Source organism: Plectropomus leopardus, chromosome 1 (genome assembly GCF_008729295.1).
Source record: "Plectropomus leopardus isolate mb chromosome 1, YSFRI_Pleo_2.0, whole genome shotgun sequence".
Lineage (NCBI taxonomy): Eukaryota > Metazoa > Chordata > Actinopteri > Perciformes > Serranidae > Plectropomus > Plectropomus leopardus.
In genome coordinates this window covers 11,808,015-11,827,485 of record NC_056463.1, presented here as the reverse complement: position 1 = coordinate 11,827,485, position 19,471 = coordinate 11,808,015, and the positions used below count along the sequence as shown (strand labels likewise).

The 19,471-nt window shown below is 40.8% G+C and overlaps 2 protein-coding genes and 1 long non-coding RNA gene across 4 annotated transcripts; 1 reads left to right on the top strand and 2 right to left on the bottom strand.

The window, feature by feature from the left end:
* Positions 1-62: 62 nt before the first annotated feature.
* On the bottom strand, positions 63-6,485 carry blzf1 (basic leucine zipper nuclear factor 1). Of its 2 annotated transcripts, none has more exons than XM_042492672.1 (7): positions 6,411-6,485; positions 6,022-6,098; positions 3,666-4,126; positions 3,114-3,313; positions 2,734-2,862; positions 1,512-1,749; positions 63-1,431 (listed from the first exon to the last, which is right to left on the bottom strand). In XM_042492672.1, the coding sequence occupies exons 2-7, from the start codon at positions 6,038-6,040 to the stop codon at positions 1,246-1,248; spliced, it is 1,233 nt and encodes a 410-aa protein (XP_042348606.1). In that variant the 5' UTR covers positions 6,041-6,098; positions 6,411-6,485; the 3' UTR covers positions 63-1,245. The 2 variants fall into 2 exon arrangements, with proteins under 2 accessions (XP_042348606.1, XP_042348614.1); XM_042492680.1 differs by lacking the exon at positions 6,411-6,485 and adding an exon at positions 6,300-6,402.
* Positions 6,486-7,335: 850 nt separating this feature from the next.
* Positions 7,336-18,034, top strand: ercc5 (excision repair cross-complementation group 5). Its single transcript, XM_042492654.1, has 15 exons — positions 7,336-7,735; positions 8,276-8,451; positions 9,259-9,374; positions 9,537-9,638; positions 10,224-10,287; positions 10,716-10,859; positions 10,958-11,168; positions 11,911-12,849; positions 12,933-13,213; positions 13,383-13,502; positions 14,408-14,621; positions 15,364-15,508; positions 16,083-16,283; positions 16,837-16,921; positions 17,288-18,034. Exons 1-15 carry the CDS (start codon positions 7,648-7,650, stop codon positions 17,804-17,806), a joined length of 3,405 nt encoding a protein of 1,134 aa, XP_042348588.1. The 5' UTR covers positions 7,336-7,647; the 3' UTR covers positions 17,807-18,034.
* LOC121947559 lies at positions 8,362-9,574 on the bottom strand. Its single transcript, XR_006106085.1, has 3 exons — positions 9,501-9,574; positions 9,219-9,261; positions 8,362-8,433 (listed from the first exon to the last, which is right to left on the bottom strand). It is a non-coding gene; the product is annotated as an uncharacterized LOC121947559 (long non-coding RNA).
* Positions 18,035-19,471: the final 1,437 nt, after the last annotated feature.

The following is a 19,471-nucleotide window of genomic DNA, read 5'->3' as shown; positions in this document are numbered from 1 at the left end:
TCTCTCAAAATGTCCTTTTTCTCAGTTTCAACTTCTGTTACTGTTTTTGCATGGAGGAAAAAATAAAATTACTATTACATAAAATAATCATTTTTAATGCCTGCATTTTAATTTTCAATTTTTTTTCCATCACCAACATGTCCTTTTTCAACAGTACATTTTACTTTTGATGCCAAAACTTGCCATCGCTGTTCTAGCTCCGTACATGTACAATATATTACTTGTCATTTCATAGTAGTGTACTCTGAGGCAAAAAAAATCTTTTTTTTTTTAAATCATTACTTACAAAGAATGAAGCTAACATGACTCATTGAAACAAAATCAAACATAATAATTCGAAATCTTATAGTAAAATATTAAGACAAATGAAAAACTTTCTTTGTACGACCACAAAAGTCAAAATCTTTGCAAATAACTGGACGTGTGGTTGAACTGCGGCACCATAATATAGTTTTTTACAGTCCCACCGCTTATAAATATTGAATGTATAACAGCCTTTTCAGCATGCATTATACAAACTATTAATACATTTTTTTTAAAAATTAATAGCACCATCATATTGAGAAACTGGGGAGACCCCTGCAGTAAAAGACACATCATCACTTTTTTGTTACTGTTTTGGGTAAATAGTTCATTTTCAATTGTTTAACTTCCTGGAGGGTGTTTCCACAACAGGCTGCCCCTTCGAGCCTCAGGTGAACACACACACACACACACACATTGCAGCCTGTTTGCTCCATTATTTGCACATTGACATATTATAGGTTCACCATGTTATTATTACTTAAATAACTAGCCTAATGTTTGAGTTTGATCAGCAGACACACCAACAGTGTCTGTTCAACGTGTAACACTGACTCATTTCTACCTCACACATCGGCAATAAATAACACTTTCTCTATTTTAAACCAGACTCTGAAATGCACTCTGTTTTCACCACTTTCACATCATAAACCCTGAAGGAGCAACTCCTTTTTCATATTTCTTTTTCAAGTTAAAGAGAGCAAAAATAATCAGCAGGATGATAAAATAAAAAGCATCTGAAACTTTGGAAATGCACTAAAATGAGTACCACATAACCGAAACAGTCTTCTAGAGCAGCTGACTTTTGATGTAGACTGAAGAAATCACAACACAGAGCAGCAATTCTCCAGAGAGCAGTTCTGTTCCAGTCTCAGTCATATAAAACACGCTCTGATGCAGCGTCGGAGTCAGATGGCGACACTTTGTCGCACTATGACCTCTCTAGAGCACCAGGATGTCTCCACTGCAGCGCTCGCAGCAGTTAAAAGTAATGTTCTCGTAGCGGGTGTACGGGTGAAATCTGCCGATGCTCTTCTTATTGCTGAGAAAATTTGAGGGGCTGGAGTCACTGAGCGGAGGATCTGCCTTGCTTTCTGAACAGGAGATTGGATCTAAAATCTTCAGCACCTGAGACAGAAAACAACACATTCATGAAGCTCTTTATGACAAATGTTGGTCAGATTTGTATAAGGATGTAAAATTCAGACCTTCTCAGCCATTTTCTCAGCCGGAGTGCTGCAGAGCTGCTCAGCTGTTGCGCTGCTGCTCTTCACAACACTGCCGCTGCCGCTGCTGCTGGTTGTGTTTCCCAGCAGGTGGGAGTTGATGGCGTCCGCCAGTTTGTGATTGGCTGCTGCCAGCTCTCCTGTGCTGAGGGGCTGTGCACTGGGGTAGTACGTCTGCTGTCGGCCCCACTGCAGAGACACCAGGAGCTGCTCCAGAGATCTGACCACGGGACAGAAAGCAACGTCAGCAAAAAGATCATCACCTCTCCTAACAAAATACTGCACGTGTGCGCAAACTCTCGAACCTCTGGCCCTTCGATTGTACCTGAGCGGCGGCCAACAACCGCCGGCACACACAATTCACTATCGGTGAATCTGCCGTGAACCTTGAACCTTATTTGTTCAACACTGTTCTTATCTTTGACTCAGATAATGTTCGGTAGTGTTCACACTGCTATCGCTGAATGTTGTGTGTAGCATGTATAGTTATGCAGTAGGATAACGTCTCACAGCAGGACTCTGCACAGATTCATCAGGTCTTTACATTAATTTGCTATAAGTGGTCGATTTTTTTTTACATAGGTGTCTCGAAGTGAACTATAATGTATCAAGGTGCAAGTCAAGTCCTTTGTACACTTTTTCCAATAACGTTAATTCAGTGAAGTTAAATCACTGCATGTGACAAAAGTGATTTGTGATGCAGGAGAATAATAAAGAGGTCACAGAATAGAAATGACTAAAAGCATAAATGTTTACCAGGTTCAACAAGTGATTAGGGTTGGGTGTGAGGACTCGAATACTAAATTTGAATGTCAGTGTTTGTTCAGTCTTTAGAGTAATTGCTTTTGCTGCTTTATAAATGTTGCATGTGGAATGGCAACCAAGTACAAAGGGTGATGTTTGAAGTATTTCAATGAAATATAAAAAATGAGCATTGCAAGCCATGCCATGTTAAACTTTGTATCATAGCTGATCTCTACAGTCTGTACATATAAAATAGAACAACATCTGGAGCTACGACTTTATTTATTATTTATCTGGTAGCTGAATCCAAAGTTACACTGACGCAACGTTAGCCTGCAGGCAGTCCCGGCACGCTGAATTTAACAGTTTGTGTTCTCTTTTCTTCATTTTCAGTATTTTTAAGTTGGGAGCTAATGAGCAACTCACTTCATTTAGTAATTACGGATTGACTGCGTGTTACCTGTGAGTGAGCACCATGTCTCTGGAGAACTCCTCTCTCTCTAACAGCAGGTCCTGAATGGCTCCTTGTGCCTCTCTGGTCTGTCTCTGCAGAGCTGCTCTGGCATTCGTCAGCTCCTCTGCCATGACTCTGTGGAGACAACGTTCATGCAAGGCTTTATTCAGCATTGCAATCTTAATTATGTAGAAGAAAAGCCTTTTTTTTTATCTGTCCTCCTCCAACAATGCTGAAGTGTCCTTGATGGATTCTTGCAGAATGAGAAGAGAAAGAGGAGAGCAACAACTGCCTTGAAATAAAATTCCCCATCCCCTCTATCATTTCCTTTTCTTAATATCCAACTATTTCTTTTTGTCACACAATTATTTTGTCTATTTCATTACCTGCTGGCGAGGAACTTGCTCCTCCAAACGTCACACTGGATACTCATCCGCTCCAGCTGCTCTGCGGTGTGTGCCAGACTCCGGCCTAGAGCCTCATTCTCCAGAATCAGCTGGTTCTTCTCCCGTGACAGACGCTCAAAGTGGTACTGGAGGTCATCGCCCACCGACGCCACCAGCAGTTTCTTTAGCTCACGGTTCACCTGGTGAAAAGAATGAGACACAGTCACCAAATTCATTTTACAGCTGTAAACAGGCACGAGGAAATTCACTTTGTCTTTTTTATTCACTTACATGCACTTAATTACTGGAAAGATAAAAAAATAAGTGATCTCATTTCTAACGCTACTCAAAGAGACAAAAAACAGTATGATGACATTGTGTTAAATATTTGGACTATTTGGACTTAAACATTGAAATTCATGGATAATGTTACTGATCCCTGTACAGTTCTGTTTGTCCATACTTCTAGCATGTTTTGATACGTGAAACAGCACTAAACCTGAATGTAAAAGCCTTGTATGTCAAAATAAAATGTTTTATTCGGGGCCTTACCTCTGTCTGCACACGCAGCTGATTGCAGAGTCCCTCCTTGTCCTGCAGCAGCCTGCGTTCAGAGTTCTGCAGCTTCTCCAGCTGTCCTCTCCAGTCCTCCACCAGAGGCAGCGGGGGAGAGCCCTGCTCCTCAGTCTGCTGCCCAGCCTCCCCCTTCCCCTCGGCGGCTCCTGTTCGACTACTCCGGCTAATAGCAGCACGTGGGACGACGATCCTTACAGCCTCCACCTCTATGCAGGCCTCCCGACTCACCTTGCCCAGGTGGAGCACCCCGAGAGGCTGGGGGGCAGCAGGGGGGGCAGGATGGGTAGATTTGGGGCTGTGTTTTGGGCTTGCCACCTTAAGGAGAGGAGGTGCAGGCGGACCTGGAGGCAGTGTATCTGTGTTTATCTCCAGGATGAGAGGCGGTTTTTCAGTTTCCATGCCATCGCCAGCGCCTCGGATAGGCACAGAGGCAGAACCTGGAAGAAAAATAAGGTTAAGTTTACATTTTGAACTTAAATGTGTTCCCCTGACTCCAACACATAGCGCTTAACCTGCACGATAAAATAACTGATTTGCTGATGCCAGACAACACAGGCAAAGATTTTAAATGTCATCAAAGTTGCCAAGATACAATCTCTCTCAAGCTGCATGTAAGGCTGGGTATTGAACCTCAATAGTTTTTTGGTTCCCACCAAGATGTGTCTGTTGTACCAAGCACTGAAAACTAGTCAGACTCATAACCTTTTTTTCCTAGATTTTTTGGGGGCTTTTTTAAGCCTTTAATGGCCAAGACAATATAAATGTCAAAGGGGGAGAGAGAGGGGGTGACATGCAGCAAAGAGGCTGGAATCAAACCGGCGGCCGCTGCAACCCTTTCTTTAACTACTCTCTTACCCAGGCTACTTTTTGTGCAGCTGTCTATTTTTAGACATTATTAAACTTTGGAGAAATCGGTCTTCTCGTGTCAAATGACTAAAAGAGTTTGAGGTTTGTATGAGGAACTTATCCAGAGAGATATATTGTGAACAGTAGCTGGCCGTCAGCACGCCCCCAGTTCGAAGAAGAAGGCTGGAGTCTGAGTTAATCAATGCACTGCTGTGGATGAGGGTCAGCAACAAAATATATTTAAAATCAACTAAAAACAAAGTTTTTCACTGTTCACAGAGTATTTCACTGTTTTACCTTGATGTCAGACTGTGTTTTCAAATGGGAAAATAAAGCTGTTATAGCGTTCTCTTCACAGCCAGATTCCATTGAGAGAAACAGTGATTTAACATAGTTGAACACAGGAGCTGCTGGCTCCCATCAGTTAGTTGCTTTGTGTTAGTGTGTGACTTTGGCGATTTAAAGGCTGAGTTCGGATTCACCAAAGATACACAGTAACACAAACCAACTGACTGACGGAAGCAGCACAAGACCAGCAGCTCTGACGTTAGGCAGTTAAAGTGACTGTTTTTCTTACTGGAGTCTGGCGGCTTTGACGAGAGCACAGATGGGGAACTGAAGCCAGTAATGGTTTTGCCATCAAAACAGGCGGTCTGAAGGAAAGGTTATAGAGTACACTTAAGCTGATTTTGATTTTTTAAAACTTTTTTTGGTGGTGAAATACCTTTTATTGCTGACCCTCCACAGCAATACATTGCTCAGCTGCTTGTCCAAACTGAGGACTTGTTGACTGACATCTACTGTATATTATAATCTGACTATGGCTAAATAGTAGGGGTCGACCCATATTATTAGATAATAAGACTACTAACCGATATTTGGAATCATTTACAATTAAACTGAGAATTTTTCTGTCAATATTTAAAATTGAATTGAATTGAAATATAACAAACTTTGTTTAAATGCCTTTAGCAAATGTTGAACCAAAACTGAAACTTCAAAATCATATACAGCAAAATCCCAGCAACTTTTTTTTTCTAAAGTCAAGTGAAAATTCTAAAAAGAAAAAAAAAAAGATTAAACAAATATTCTTTGCACTTTTTTATTGATTGATGTTATTGGCGGTCATTAAAATAAAATGCAGACACAGATTATCGGCAATATGCCAATAATCGGCCCCAATAATGAACCAGGACGATAATCGGCCGATCACTAATAACTAGTCCATACAACCTCACTTAAAAAACCCTGAACTATCACTTTAAGGGTCTGAATTTACAAATGTAATAAAACACGATCAGAATCATCGATCAAAGAGCCATCTGTGCAGGCTGGATAAGAATTCATTTACCTGCGTAATAATATTTACCTAACTCTACAAATTGATTACTAAGGATAAATATTGAACTAAAGTGGTCTCAAAACGGGCTTAACAGGCAGCAAATGTAAACAAATGAGCTGTAAATCCAGTTAAAACGCAGCATACCTCTGACAGCAGCAGTCATGGTGGAGAGAAGGAAATCTCTTAGATCAGATCAGGTGAGAGCCAGCTGACTCGGCGTCCTGTGACAATCAACAATTGAGAGAAAGTGTTTTTGTTGTTAACAATTGTGATCAGTGTATATTACGACAATCAAAGACGGCCGCCGGTCAAAAGTTCAGGATTAACAGCTGAGATCCTGATAACGTTACACGATAACGGCAGCTAATTTAGCCGGCGAGCTAACGTGCTAACGCTAGCTGTTTGACAACGTAAACACTTACCCGGAAGTTTAACACCCGTTAAAGTATGAGGAAAACTACTAACGATGACGGAAAGACAAGTCATGGGAGCTACATTTTTGGGATTAAGATACAAATTGTTGGATTACATACCGGGTAACAATGGGTCCTCTGTTAATACCATCAATCTGTAATCTTGTCACCGGACACAGTTGGCCTTTGAGGAATACGGTGGCGATTTTTGCCCTGAGCGAAGCCTCTCAGGCAACAAACTCCACCAAGAAATACCTCTTCTTTTTTTTTCTGTTAAATTCTTCAAAAAACATGTTAAAAAATCAACATAAAATTTATACATGCAACATTTTAAAATAAATGTTGTATAAGAATCTTCATCTTTTTTTAACTTTATTTATTAGCACTAATTAAATTAAAAACAGAAAATAGGTTAAAAAAAAAAAAAAACAACCAAATAATAATACAATAAATTACAAATAATACAATAATATGCAATAGTTCGATACAAGCAGTAAACGACGGGGTCAGCAATAAACGGAAAAAAGATCACTTGATTATTAAAAAATAAATTCAATTTCATTATAAATAAAATGTAGAGGAAATTAAGAACAATATAAATAAATAAATAAATAGGCAGATAAATAAATAAAACAAAACAGTGTCCGCTATAAAGATGGAATTTAACAGAAAATGTTCCTATTTTAATAATCTTATTGTGTTTCCCAGTAAATGATGAGATTTCTGCTTTAAGTAGCCGATTAACTGATTATCTGATTACTTTTACCCAAATGCTGTTTCCAACACAGAGCTTTTTACTTAACAGGGTGATCTTCGTACTTTAACTTAAGTAGAGGATTTCAATACTTCTTCCACCACTGTATTTTAATGTTTGGCACTGTGCAAAGATAAATACTTTGTTATTATCCTAACATTACCCTCATTATTTCTGACAACGTGACACATTTTTTTCGAAGCAGCGAAAAACAAAAATCCTGTCAGGCGAAGTTCAGGAAATATTACCAAAGTCAGTAAACGTTCCGTCCCGTCCCCTCCTCACAACACTGACCCGTGATCGGTTACTGTGTTGTTTCACTGAAATTCTTATATAGAAATTTACCATAAAACTGATCAGAGATCAGAAAATGGGTGCTGCCCGAAGCCGGTGTGTAACGGCTAAATATGACCCGACGTAATAACGCGGAACCTTCGTGCGTAGCAAGTTATTGCTCCACGGACAAAAATAGTGTGACAAACAAGCGTTGGTTGCAAAGTGCCGCTGCTTTCTTCTTTTTTCCACCTCAGTAACGCGGAAAATGTTCCGATCATTCAATCGCTGTTAATTTTGTGTTAGACTGTGATATTCACAGATGCAGTTATGGGAGTTCACGGACTGTGGAGGCTGCTGGAGAGCACAGGACGACCCATCAACCCCGAGACCCTGGAGGGGAAGATCCTCGCTGTCGGTATCCTGACCTGTGATTTATACATCTATCTATTCATCTATCTGTCTGTCTGTCATTGTTTGAACAGACTCACCCTCTTTTCTTTCTGTCTCTGTCAGATGTTTTGATGTAACTGTGTCCTTTGTGTCCTTGTCATTTTAATTATGTGAAAGAATGTGCATTCATGAGGATGAAAATTAAAAAGCAAATTGCTGAAAAAACAAGCTGGACTTGTTAAATATGGTGAAACCGGTCGACCAGCTCTTTTGACCAGTTTGAGGTATGTTTTTAAATAGTTTTTGATGGTTTATTTGGTCATACCAGCTTGTGATGGTCACTCTAGCTGGTTTATCCATTAAAGTTACTCTAAAATTGAACCCAAATCAATGTTCTTGAGTATGGAGAAATAACAGTGCCACTTTAATTTTCACATTTGCTTTTTCATTTTAGTTGTGATCAGTATATGCTTCCATACCTTCTTTCATGTCTTTGTCAGATGTGTTGATGCTGCTGACTCTCCTCTGTGAAGCTAAAACATTAACCTTAACCAGGCACCCCCAGACATCAGTATATGGCTGAACCAGGCAGTGAAGGGGGTCAGGGACCGGGACGGTAACAGTGTCCAGAACGCCCACCTCCTCACTCTCTTCCACCGCATCTGCAAGCTGCTCTTCTTCCGCATCAGGCCAGTGTTTGTGTTTGATGGAGATGCCCCGCTGCTGAAGAGACAGACTCTGGTACGATCAGTCCTTGGAGCAATGCCAATATTACATATAGAAATAAGTCTGGTTTGACAACAATATTCAGCCTGTGAAGCAGTGACGGTGACAGAGTATTTCCTGTCTCCCAACACAAGCATAACACTGCAGTGAATGCACCTCCAACTGTCATTACATTCTTATCACACTGCAGCTCAAACATACAGGACGATATCACTATAGCCAGTTACAGCATTACTGTGGATGGAATCTCCATTTTTGACACCGCCCCCCAACAAAAAAAAAATTAAAATATAAATTCATTAATTCTGAATAGCACCACTCGAAGAACCCGATTTGTCATTTATGTTAAAAAAAAAAAATCCAAAAATGAACAGTATATTTGCCCATTATTTTAGCTAAAGATTACATTCATAAATAAAATTTGTAAAGAAATTGCCCTTATATACCACTGTTAGAAAATCAGATATAGATACATATCATATGTAATAAAACATTAACCAAAACTAATAGTTTAGGCAAATCTTGCAGCTTTATTACATAACTAAGGAGGTAAACCCCTCTATTTGGTCATACTTGTGTCTATTTTATTTTATTTTATTTTATTTTAGCCTGTCTAGTTTGTACCTCCTTGTCTCATTATTTTAATTTGAGAATTATTGTATTGACCACTGAATGTAACCTTTTCCAAACAAAGTTATAACAAAATAAAACGTTCTGTGCCTCCGTAAGAACAGAATAAGCCGTCTGTGCAATGATTTTGGATATTTCTGCGTGATTCCCACCTGTTCTCTCATGTAACTTTGCTGTGGCTCTCTCCTGCAGGCTCTGAGGAGGCAGAGGAAAGAGGAGCTGAATCAGGAGTCCAAACAGACCAATGAGAAACTCCTCAAGACTTTCCTGAAGAGACAAGCTATCAAAGCTGCTCTTGGAGACCGCAGGTAAGCGACAGTGAAAGTTTACAGGTGGACGGATTGAAAAGAAAAACACCCCAATGCTTCTCTTCTCTCTCTCTTGCTGTCTAAATAAATCATCAAGAAAAACTACAAGATGAGCTGTTCACTCACATGGAGTCTGAAGTATCCTTTTTTCTCCTGCCACAGTAAAGATCCTCTACCCAGCCTCTCCACCGTGAGGAGAGATGAGGTGGACGACATGTATGTCCTGCCGGCCCTGCCAGCTGCAGAAGACAAAGACAAAAGCAGGTCAGACATCACGAGTCACTGCGAATAAAGAAAGACTGTCGAAAATATGATGCTTTTTCGATTCCAGGTGATAAAAATGATACAATCTACGTTAATTTTACATTCAATTGTATTGAAAGTACTGAAACTTTACAAAAAAACAGATTCACAAAGACATTTAGCTGCACAGATGAAACAACAGGCAAGAAAATCAACTGAAATGTGGCTGTTGGACTCTCTTAACGAACCCATTACATGCCTGGAAGCGAGTGTTCAGTCACTTTTTCTGGTGTGTGCAAGTTGTTAATTTAAAATACAAATAAATCCTATAATGTGTGCAAAGGACTTTTTTCCTTAGAGGTACAGAGTATTATAGTTTAATACAGATATTGTAAGTAATTGTGAGTAATGCAGTCAGAATATCTGCAGTACACTCCAGAGTTTTACCTCGATTGTTTGCCAAACACGGAGGACGGAAAGCTCATCTTCACATGCGTAAGCCAGGAGAGTCAGGTTAATCCATGACAATCAGCAAAATGTTTTATTTTTACAGTCATATCACCTATAATAGAGGTACTGTAATCTGAATGTGTTTCGTTGTTGCAGTTCAGAGGAGGAGCAGGAGGAGAAAGAGATGGAGGAGACGGATGATGGTTATTACATGTATCAGGTAAAATTATCACGCTCAAGAGCATCACATTTCAGATCACCGCCACCAAAGGATAAAGCCTGGAATAGCTTTTGTTTAAGTGAATATTGATGGCAGGCGCTGATATATCTGGTCTTTTGGTTTTTATAAGATTTGAATATGGTTAGGTTGTTGTTAGGCTCTGGTCTGATCCTGGCTGTGTTACAATGAAGTGTTTTTGCTGACTGAAATTAAAGAGCTCAAATTTCCCATCATATCTCTCGATTGTTTCATTAAACTCTTATGTGTCAGTATCATCTGAAAGTAACTTATATCAGAAAAATCATGACATTATTGCTATGTTCTTACAGTTTGTTGGTTGGTTGGATGAGTTAACCCAAAGCCTTTTTCGTCATGAATGTCGTGTTTGATGCCTGACATTTGAAGCCACGCTGCTCACTGTGTCTCAGGGAGAAGCGTATGAAGACCCCAACTCTGTGGACATCAACTCTGAGGAGTTTGCCAGCCTGCCTCCTGAAATGAAACACGAGATACTCAAAGACATGAAAGAGTTCTCAAAAAGACGTCGGACCATGTACCACAAACCCCCAGAGGTGCTATTCACACTCACTTACACTCACACTCACTTACACTCACACACACTGACCCATCTTCTGCTCTCTCACACGGACTCCTCTGTAATTTCTCTTAGCGGTCAGGAGACTTTTCGCAGTACCAGCTGGCGGGGCTTCTGCAGAGGAACCAGCTGAATCAGCGTCTGGAGGGTGTGGAGAAAGAGATGAGCCAGCGGAGTGCCGGCGGCGCTCCTCAGCTCTACCAGGAGGACGGGGAGCAGCAAAGTCACAGCGTGGAGTCACAGCGACTGGTTTCAGAAGACTATTCCCACTACATCCTTATCAAAGGTGAGGACAGCTGTAATGGGTTGTTTGTACAGTCAAAGGACAGTTTGTCAGCATTTTACAGGAAAAGTGTCAATTATCAGTTGGACAATTTCAACTGATAATCAATCAAAATCAAAGAGTTTCCAAAATAGTTACTGCTCGTAACTGCATTATCACACAGTGTCACTTTGATTCAAAACATACAGCACATAAATCACATCGGTTTGACAGATTACTGTCCATCCAACTTTAAATCTTTGCAAGAAAATTTTGATGCTATATTTAAATCTATGGTTGCCTTGAACGTTAAGATTATGATGTGCTTTAGACAGCGGTTGTGGTAAAGTAAAAGTTACATGCTTTTTGGAATGGGCCTGTAACTGAGTGTCTTTGGTAACATAGACCGCATCATTTGGATCTAAAAATGCGAACCTGTCTTCATTTAAATGTAGAACAATTTCAAAAATTGTTGACATCATCATCTCTTAGACACATAAACATGGGAAAACAGGGCCCAGGTTTGAAAATGCAGACATTTTCCTTTATTTTGTTTTCACTTCCGAATATGTTCAAGTTTATTTGATATAGCACTAATTTCTGTTTGTATTTTATTTTTGTATGTTTTTAAATCATTTTTTGTGATGTAGTTGTGATCTTATTCAGCTTGAGACAGAAGTCATTTGTTGGATAAGACTTGACTTCTTTGTCTGTACTAATGAAGTTCTTAACAAAGAAAAAAAATTGCTCCGCTTTTCCCACAAAGGCTCCAAAAAGAGTGAGACCGCCCCAGACAGCCAACCTGCAGCTGCTCCCTGGTCCGGCAGCTCCCTGACAGGCTGCAGAAGACGAGCAGCGGACAGACCCGAGCCCCTGTGGCGTCCTTGTGACGAAGAGTCAGAAGTGCAAAGTCCCTCCTCAAAAGTCTCCAAACCCTCTGTCTCAAAACCGTCTCTGCAAGACGCATCACCACCCTCGCCTCGGACACTCAAGGCGATCCAGGCTGCGATGAATGACAGCTCAGACGAGGAGAAGGTGGACCAGGATAAGACGGACGGCAGTGTGTCCCCTCGCACTCTGCTGGCAATCCAGCGAGCTCTAGCTGAAGAGGAAGACGGCGCTGCTGAACACATATCTCTAATCAGCAGGTCGCCCACCAAACCGCAGGCAGATATTCGCCATCCTGTTCCACAAGTGGTCATCAGCAGCTCAGAGGAAGAGACAGATCACGTTCATGTGAATTCTTTGCCTCGTGAAAACTCTGATTTTAAGAGAAACCAAACAGGTCAAAGTTTTCATGTAAAAGACAGTTTGTTTGCAAGTAGTTCTGAAGATGAGCTGGAGGACGTGATCGGTCAGAGAAATAAAGCACTTCGCTTTGCTGCAATTCAGAAACCTCATGAGACAGAGATAAGGTCAGAGGAGGAGAGAAAGAGAGGACAGCTGACGGAGGATGAGAGGACAGGCAGTGAAGGACTGACGGAGAAACAGGAAGAGCTGAGGGGAAGAGAATCAGAGCATGGAGCGATCACAAACTCACAGGAGGCTCCTGCTTCCATCCGAAACATATTATCCACTAATCTCGCTGCTCAGCTACGTGGAAAACCTGCAGAGACTGAAATTCATAACCAGGCGACTGGAGCTCTAGAGGAGACAAGTAGAGATGATGTGAAGTCGGAGGGCAGTGAGGAGAGCGAGTCAGAAGGTACAGTAATCGTCGGGTAGGATCGCACTGCTACTTTCTGAAACTAGCAGATAATAAATGCTACTTTTGTATGATTTTCCCAGAGAGCTTCATCGAGGTGTCAGAGGAAGAACTTAAAGAAGAGGATGAAGATGATTCACTTGTAGCGACAGAAGAGAAAGGATCTCCAGATGAGGTCCGTAAAGAAGAGACTGAGCAGGAAGAAAAACCAGGTGAAGGTTTGACAGAAGCTCCACCTGCTGCTTCCAAATCAGAGGAGGAAGACAACAAAAACACACAGACTGGAGAGAAAGAGTCAAAGGAGGGAACACAGACAGAATCCAGCTCGACTCCAGCGATCAGTGAATGGGAACACTTTGATATGGTACGCATTCCTGTCAGTGTTAGAAATACAAGATTTAATGCTAATAACTTTTAAAAAACCCCACAAATGACGTGTTTGAACCAAACCGCTGTGCTTTAGGCTGGTGAGTTCAGCAGGTTAATGTGTGTGGGACGGGACTGATGCAGTGGCTGTGTGTGCTGTGCTGCAGGAGGAGCTGGAGGCTCTGGAGAGCTCCCTGCAGGTGGAGCAGAGCAGCCTGAGGGAGCTGAAGCAGCAGCAGGAGCGCATGGCGAACACAGTCACTGGACAGATGCAGCTGGAGAGCCAGGTGAACTAAAGACACTTCAAATCACATAAAGCACAATCAATCGCAGCTTTTATCAAAGAATCATGATTGGGAAAATAGAATAAAAATGTAAATATTTATGCATGAGATATGACGGCAAGGGATGAGCAAGTACGCCATTATCTGTATCTTTTATCTGTTCAACCAACTAAGTTTTCTCTATACGTATTTGTACTGGGAATGGGTGTGGCTTAAACTGGAAATGCATTGGACTTAACCCAGTGCTGTTATTTTTATTTTTATTTTTAACCTGATATTATCACAGGTTGATTTGAAGTTACTATATTCCTCATTTATTAGAAAACAGTTTACAGAAAAATTTACAAATCTACTTCCAGACTGTTTTTATCACAAGGGTGATAAAAGGGTGCAAGGGTGAAGGTGGCAGTCTGCATATCCCACGTTGTTGAACGGTCGGAGCCTCGTTAGGTTTGGGTGAAAAGCAAATTTGGAAAATGTCATATCATGGTACTTCGGTAAAATTAATCAGTTAAAATTATTCAACGCTGACTTTTGGTTTCACACGGGACACAAACGCTGCTCTCCTAGGCTAAAGTCCTGCATTTGATTGGCCAGTCCGTCACCTCTCTCCTATGTGCTCCTTTGCTCTGTTCTAATTATTACAGCCACGAGAGGTCGCCTCCTATTAATAAACCTAAGCGACCATTTCATATGCATATCTCAGATGCCTAAAACCACTGGTAATGGCCATTTAATAGCCTGATAGTAACCAAACCGAATAATCCAGAGAGGGCAGGAGGTTAACTTGGGGTATACATTTCTTTGCAACTCTGCTAAACAATTTCAGAGCCACGCTGTCAGTGTTACTTCAGACTCTTTGTGTGTGTGTGTGTGTATGCACTGACATGTCTATTCTTTGATACCAGGAGCTGCTGCGGCTGTTTGGCGTGCCGTACCTGGTGGCACCGATGGAGGCTGAGGCTCAGTGTGCAGCTCTCGACCGCGCCGACCACACAAACGGGACCATAACGGATGACTCAGACGTGTGGCTGTTTGGAGGGCGCCACGTCTACAAGAACTTCTTCAGCCAGAACAAATATGTAGAGCACTACCAGTACAGTGACCTACAGAACCAGCTGGGTCAGTGCTCCCCGTCATCTATTTAATGTTTGGTCCTTTTTAAGTATTTATCCTTAATATTTCACTTTATTGTGCCCATTTCTTTTTTTTTAAAGTTGACTTTGTTTTAGCTTTATTTTGGAGTCTAAAGGTTAATAACAGCAAAAATGTATTTTACTTGTAGATTCAAGATGCCAAATACATTCACAAAGAAATATTTTTTTATATTTTTAGATATAATTTGCCATTTTCTCTTCCTATTAAGTCTACATTTTCCCACTTAACTCTTCTATTTTTAAGTGCATAAAAATTGCTTAGATCTTAGTTTTAGGGCCAATCCAGCCAACTTTCAGTCAAATTAGGTAACATGTCAATGTCCAGTTTGATGGAGAAACAAACCAAACAATGGACACTGATTAAATTTATGTTGCTATTTCATTGGATGTTTTTCCTTTGAAACCTGCAGATACCCCGATTTTTGTATATGTTTTTGAAGGTGCTCATATAATTTAGTTGCATTCTGACTTTCGTGAAAATACAACAGCAGGAGATGTTGTTGGGCTGTTTTGTGGCCTGCTGAAATTAAAAGGTAAGGTGTTGAAATTGTGTGAGGTTAACACATTACTGCGCTAATCCGATGAGCTTATGTTGCACATATCAGAGACACGTGGTCGTGTTTTGATGGGCTGTCAGCAAAGGCGGAGAGCATAAGGCAACACTTCTCCCCCCACTTTTTAAAATTTCTCCTCTCTCTCTGTCTCAGGTCTGGACAGGACTAAACTGATAAACCTGGCTTACTTGCTCGGAAGTGACTACACAGAGGGCGTGCCGGGGGTGGGATATGTCACTGGCATGGAGATACTGAACGAGTTCCCAGGGCCGGGCTTGGAGTCGCTCACACAGTTCAGGTGTGCTTCAGTGTTTTGCTTCTGTAGTCCAGGAGATTCAAAAGTTGGTGGATTTTCGTTCGTCCTGCAGCTTGTAGTTGCTAGCACCTTTTTTCTCTTTTTCATAAATTTGTAAAACTTCTCTCCTGTCATGCTTAATCCATTAAGTCTTTCTTTATTTTCACCGTGAACTTCAGGAAAAATGATTAAAATAAACTTACATCTCTTCTTTCTCTTCATCAAATATCATCTGGAGATTTTTTTTCTTCTGTCAGTGAATCATCTGCATCCTCTTTAAATTCTTCTGACACCTCGATGAAGCTCTCTGGGAAAAACCATAGAAAAATAGCACCTAATATAATACTAACAATAAACTCACAGCTGAACTGAATGAACTGTCCTGGACAAAAAAATCCTTATTTAATGCAATATCTTGTTTGTTTCCTTAGTTTTTTAAAAAAAAATACACCGTACTGCTTGGGCTTAAACATTTACTATAAAAGTATTCTACGCATGATTCTATTCAATTACTAGTTTTAGTAAGATATTGCATTTTTTAAACATGATTAGCCTGGTTATTGTTTCTGTCTTCCAGTGAATGGTGGGCAGAGGCTCAGCAGAAAAAGCGGCTGGTGGCTGATCCTCGCGACACAAAGGTTAAGAAGAAATTGAGGGACCTGAAACTGCATCCTGGGTTCCCGAACCCTGCTGTGGCTGAGGCTTACCTGAATCCTGCTGTGGACCAGTCAGACAGCTTCTTCAGCTGGGGGCGCCCGCAACTCGACATGATCAAAGAATATCCTTTCTCCAGGGTTCCCATGGTCCTGGAAAACCTGAAAAAGTTGTGGAATTAGTGAAAATCATTCAAAGTTTTAGAAACGTCATGGAATTTTTGTTGTTTGTAATCTTCCGTGGATAACCGTCCAAGTAAGATAACGGAACCGCTAATTTATCTCCTGTAGCTGTTGACGTAAAGTAGCGCTGATATGTTGATGTGTGACAACGTTTGGTTTGGAAAAATACAAAAATAGAGTCTGCACACTAGATGATGCTCTTATCTACTGTGGACTGTTTTTGTATTTTTGACAATGTTTGGTTTACCATCACTTATGTTTCTACATTTTCTCTCCATGTTACATTTCTGTCTGAATGTCTGCCAGCTAGTTTGACTCCGATATATTGGAATAACGCCCGGCAAGTGGGGCGAGAAAATCTTTTTTATTTTAAAGGATTCTTGAAAAGTCATGGAAAAGTTTTGAAATATTGTCCATGAAAAAGTGTGGGAACCTTGTTTCTGTGTGTGTGTTTGTTTTTATTAATGTGTAAAGTTTCCTTAACCAGCCTTTTACATTTTGTCTGAATCGTTTTGGGTGGAGCAGTCGGAGGACGGAGGAGACTCTTCAGCCTGTGATCAAGCAGCTCAACACCCAGCAGGTAACCTGCGGTACATGCTCCCCAAGGCAAACTTTTACAATTAATTGCAGAGGAAATAATATGGGGAAAGTCTAACTAATTAACAAAACTAATAGTAAAACATAGAAATGAATATTTAAGTAAATAAATGCATCCACAAATTTCAGAAAATGAACAGCCACATAAGATCACAAAGGAGGGACTTTATTTATCAGAAGAGGTGGTGTGGCTGAGGTGTGATTTCTATTTTATTTTATCTTGACTATCTTACAAGTATTTTCTTTGAAGAGCATCCCTGTGTCTTGTTTTTAGTCACACTCTCTTGAATGTCTCCAGTTTGATTGTGTAAGTTTGAAACACTTACATCATCTTACCGTTTTGGTTTAGACTCAGCTGCGAATCGACTCGTTCTTCCGCATGGAGCAGCAGGACAAGCAGACGATCCACAGCCAGCGACTCCGCAGAGCCGTCACCTGCATGAAGAGAAAGGAGAGAGAAGGAGGAGAGGAGGAAGAGGAGGACAGTGAGGAGGAAATGCCATCCCCTAAGAAAGGCAAAGCAGCGAACAAGAGTCCGAAGAAAGGAGGAGAGAGAACGGAGGAGAGGCGTGTGGTAGGAGGAGGGTTTCTGGGGTCGGAGGTGATCGCTGAGCCTCCTCTTACATCTCTGAAGGATGTGAGCAGCCGGGAATCTCCCTCAGTAAAGGCCGTCCCTCCGTCCACTCAAACTGTACCTCAGAGGGCGAAGAGGAGCAGCAGCAGCTCTGGTGAGGACAGCGATGATGGTATGGATGTTGCTATGGTTACAGCCCGATCTGTGTTCGAGGGCAGCAGACGAGGTCGTGGAGCGAAAAACACAAGAGGGAGCGGAAGCATGAGAGGAAAGGGACGGGGAAAGAAAAAGTGAACTTCAAACACACAGTTTTCATGAATTATCCAAACAGTTTTTATATAAACCTTGAAACATGGTCACAAACTCTCAAATAATATCTGTGATATTATATTTGATATTTATAAGCTAAATGTGTCAATGAACTCTGATGAATTAAGCTCGTTTTGTAAACTGCTGATGTGCCTGAAAATATTTTTTTAACCTGTTCAGAAGTATATCTGTGAAAGGAATAACAATATTTTGCATTAAATCTTTGAAGTACATTTTTTGTTGTCGAGGCATTTCCTTTTTTAAGGAAAAAAAACATCTATATTTATTAAACAGATTTCAAAGCATGCTATAAACCACGGATACTCAATTTGCTTTGGGGCCACTTTTGCATGATTTGCATTATGATAGGAGGCCAGAGAGATGTTTCTAGGACTTTAGGATGTTTATCCAATTTTAAGACATTTTTAGCATTGTTGGACATTTCTAGAATTTTTTTATTGTAGGACATGAGGAGCTTAGGTCAGACCTCTGTTGGGGGATGCGTGGCAAACAACCTCTATTTTGATGCCATTTAAGCACTCTGGCAGCTTATGTATACTAAATGTGCACAAACACAATTCCCAGTGTGAATCTATTTAATTTATTGTGAATTAGAAAACGTTTGGGGTTAACCCGGCACCCTATTGGGGGCCAGATTTGGCCCTCGTGCAGTAAATTGAGTACCGCTGTTTCAGACAGTATGGATTACTAATTGCAAAACAGAAGTTTTCTAATATGTTACTTTTTTTCAACCCATAAACAAACATAGACACAAACACATTACACACACATTACCTTGGAATCACCCTCCCACCCACACACACCCGACATGTCCTAGTAGGCACATAACATATTTATAGTAACAGAAAGAAGAGAAGATAAAAAATAGGAAAGGAAGGGGATGAGGGGATGAAGACAGCTACTGATCAGATTAAATGTCTATTGAAATTAGACAGTTAGGATAGGAGAGAGAGGGATCCCAAATTCTGTGGAATCTTTTCAAAGATCCTCTTAATGTGTGCTTGATTTTTTGCCAGGAGGGTTAGGGCTCTTCCACTGTAACAATATACTGGCTATGAGGGGACTGAACGCAGCAAGGTCAGTTTGGTATTTAGCTAATCTACCTTACAGCAGAGATACACCAAAGTAATTGGGAGACATTGCAGTAGAAAAATCTGAAGAACCTCATAGAGGTGTGTGTGTGTGTGTGTGTGTGTGTGTAGGCTGGGGAGAGAGTGCACCTGATATAGTTCATGGGAAACAATCTCTTGGTCCTAGTATAGTTGATCCTGTAAACCCCAACTGGTCCAGTCTTAAGGTCCACATTTCTCCTCAGTCATTAGTTCAGGATCCACACCTAAGATAAATGACCACACATCTCATTTTATTTCACAACACGTAAACAGTACCTGCACTTAGAACACAATGAAATAAAGCATACTGTAAGAATAAAGTACAATTACTTGACTCAGTGTATTAATAGCACTACAACCAAAAACTTACATGTAATTGCTTTGAGGCCAGTGATGCTGCAAAAGCACACGCCAATGCTAATGGGCCAAATAATACCAAGAACAGGGCGATAAAATCATTGTCATACTGGGAAAAAAAGGATGGCATAATCAGTGAGTCCCTTAACAAAGTCTGTAC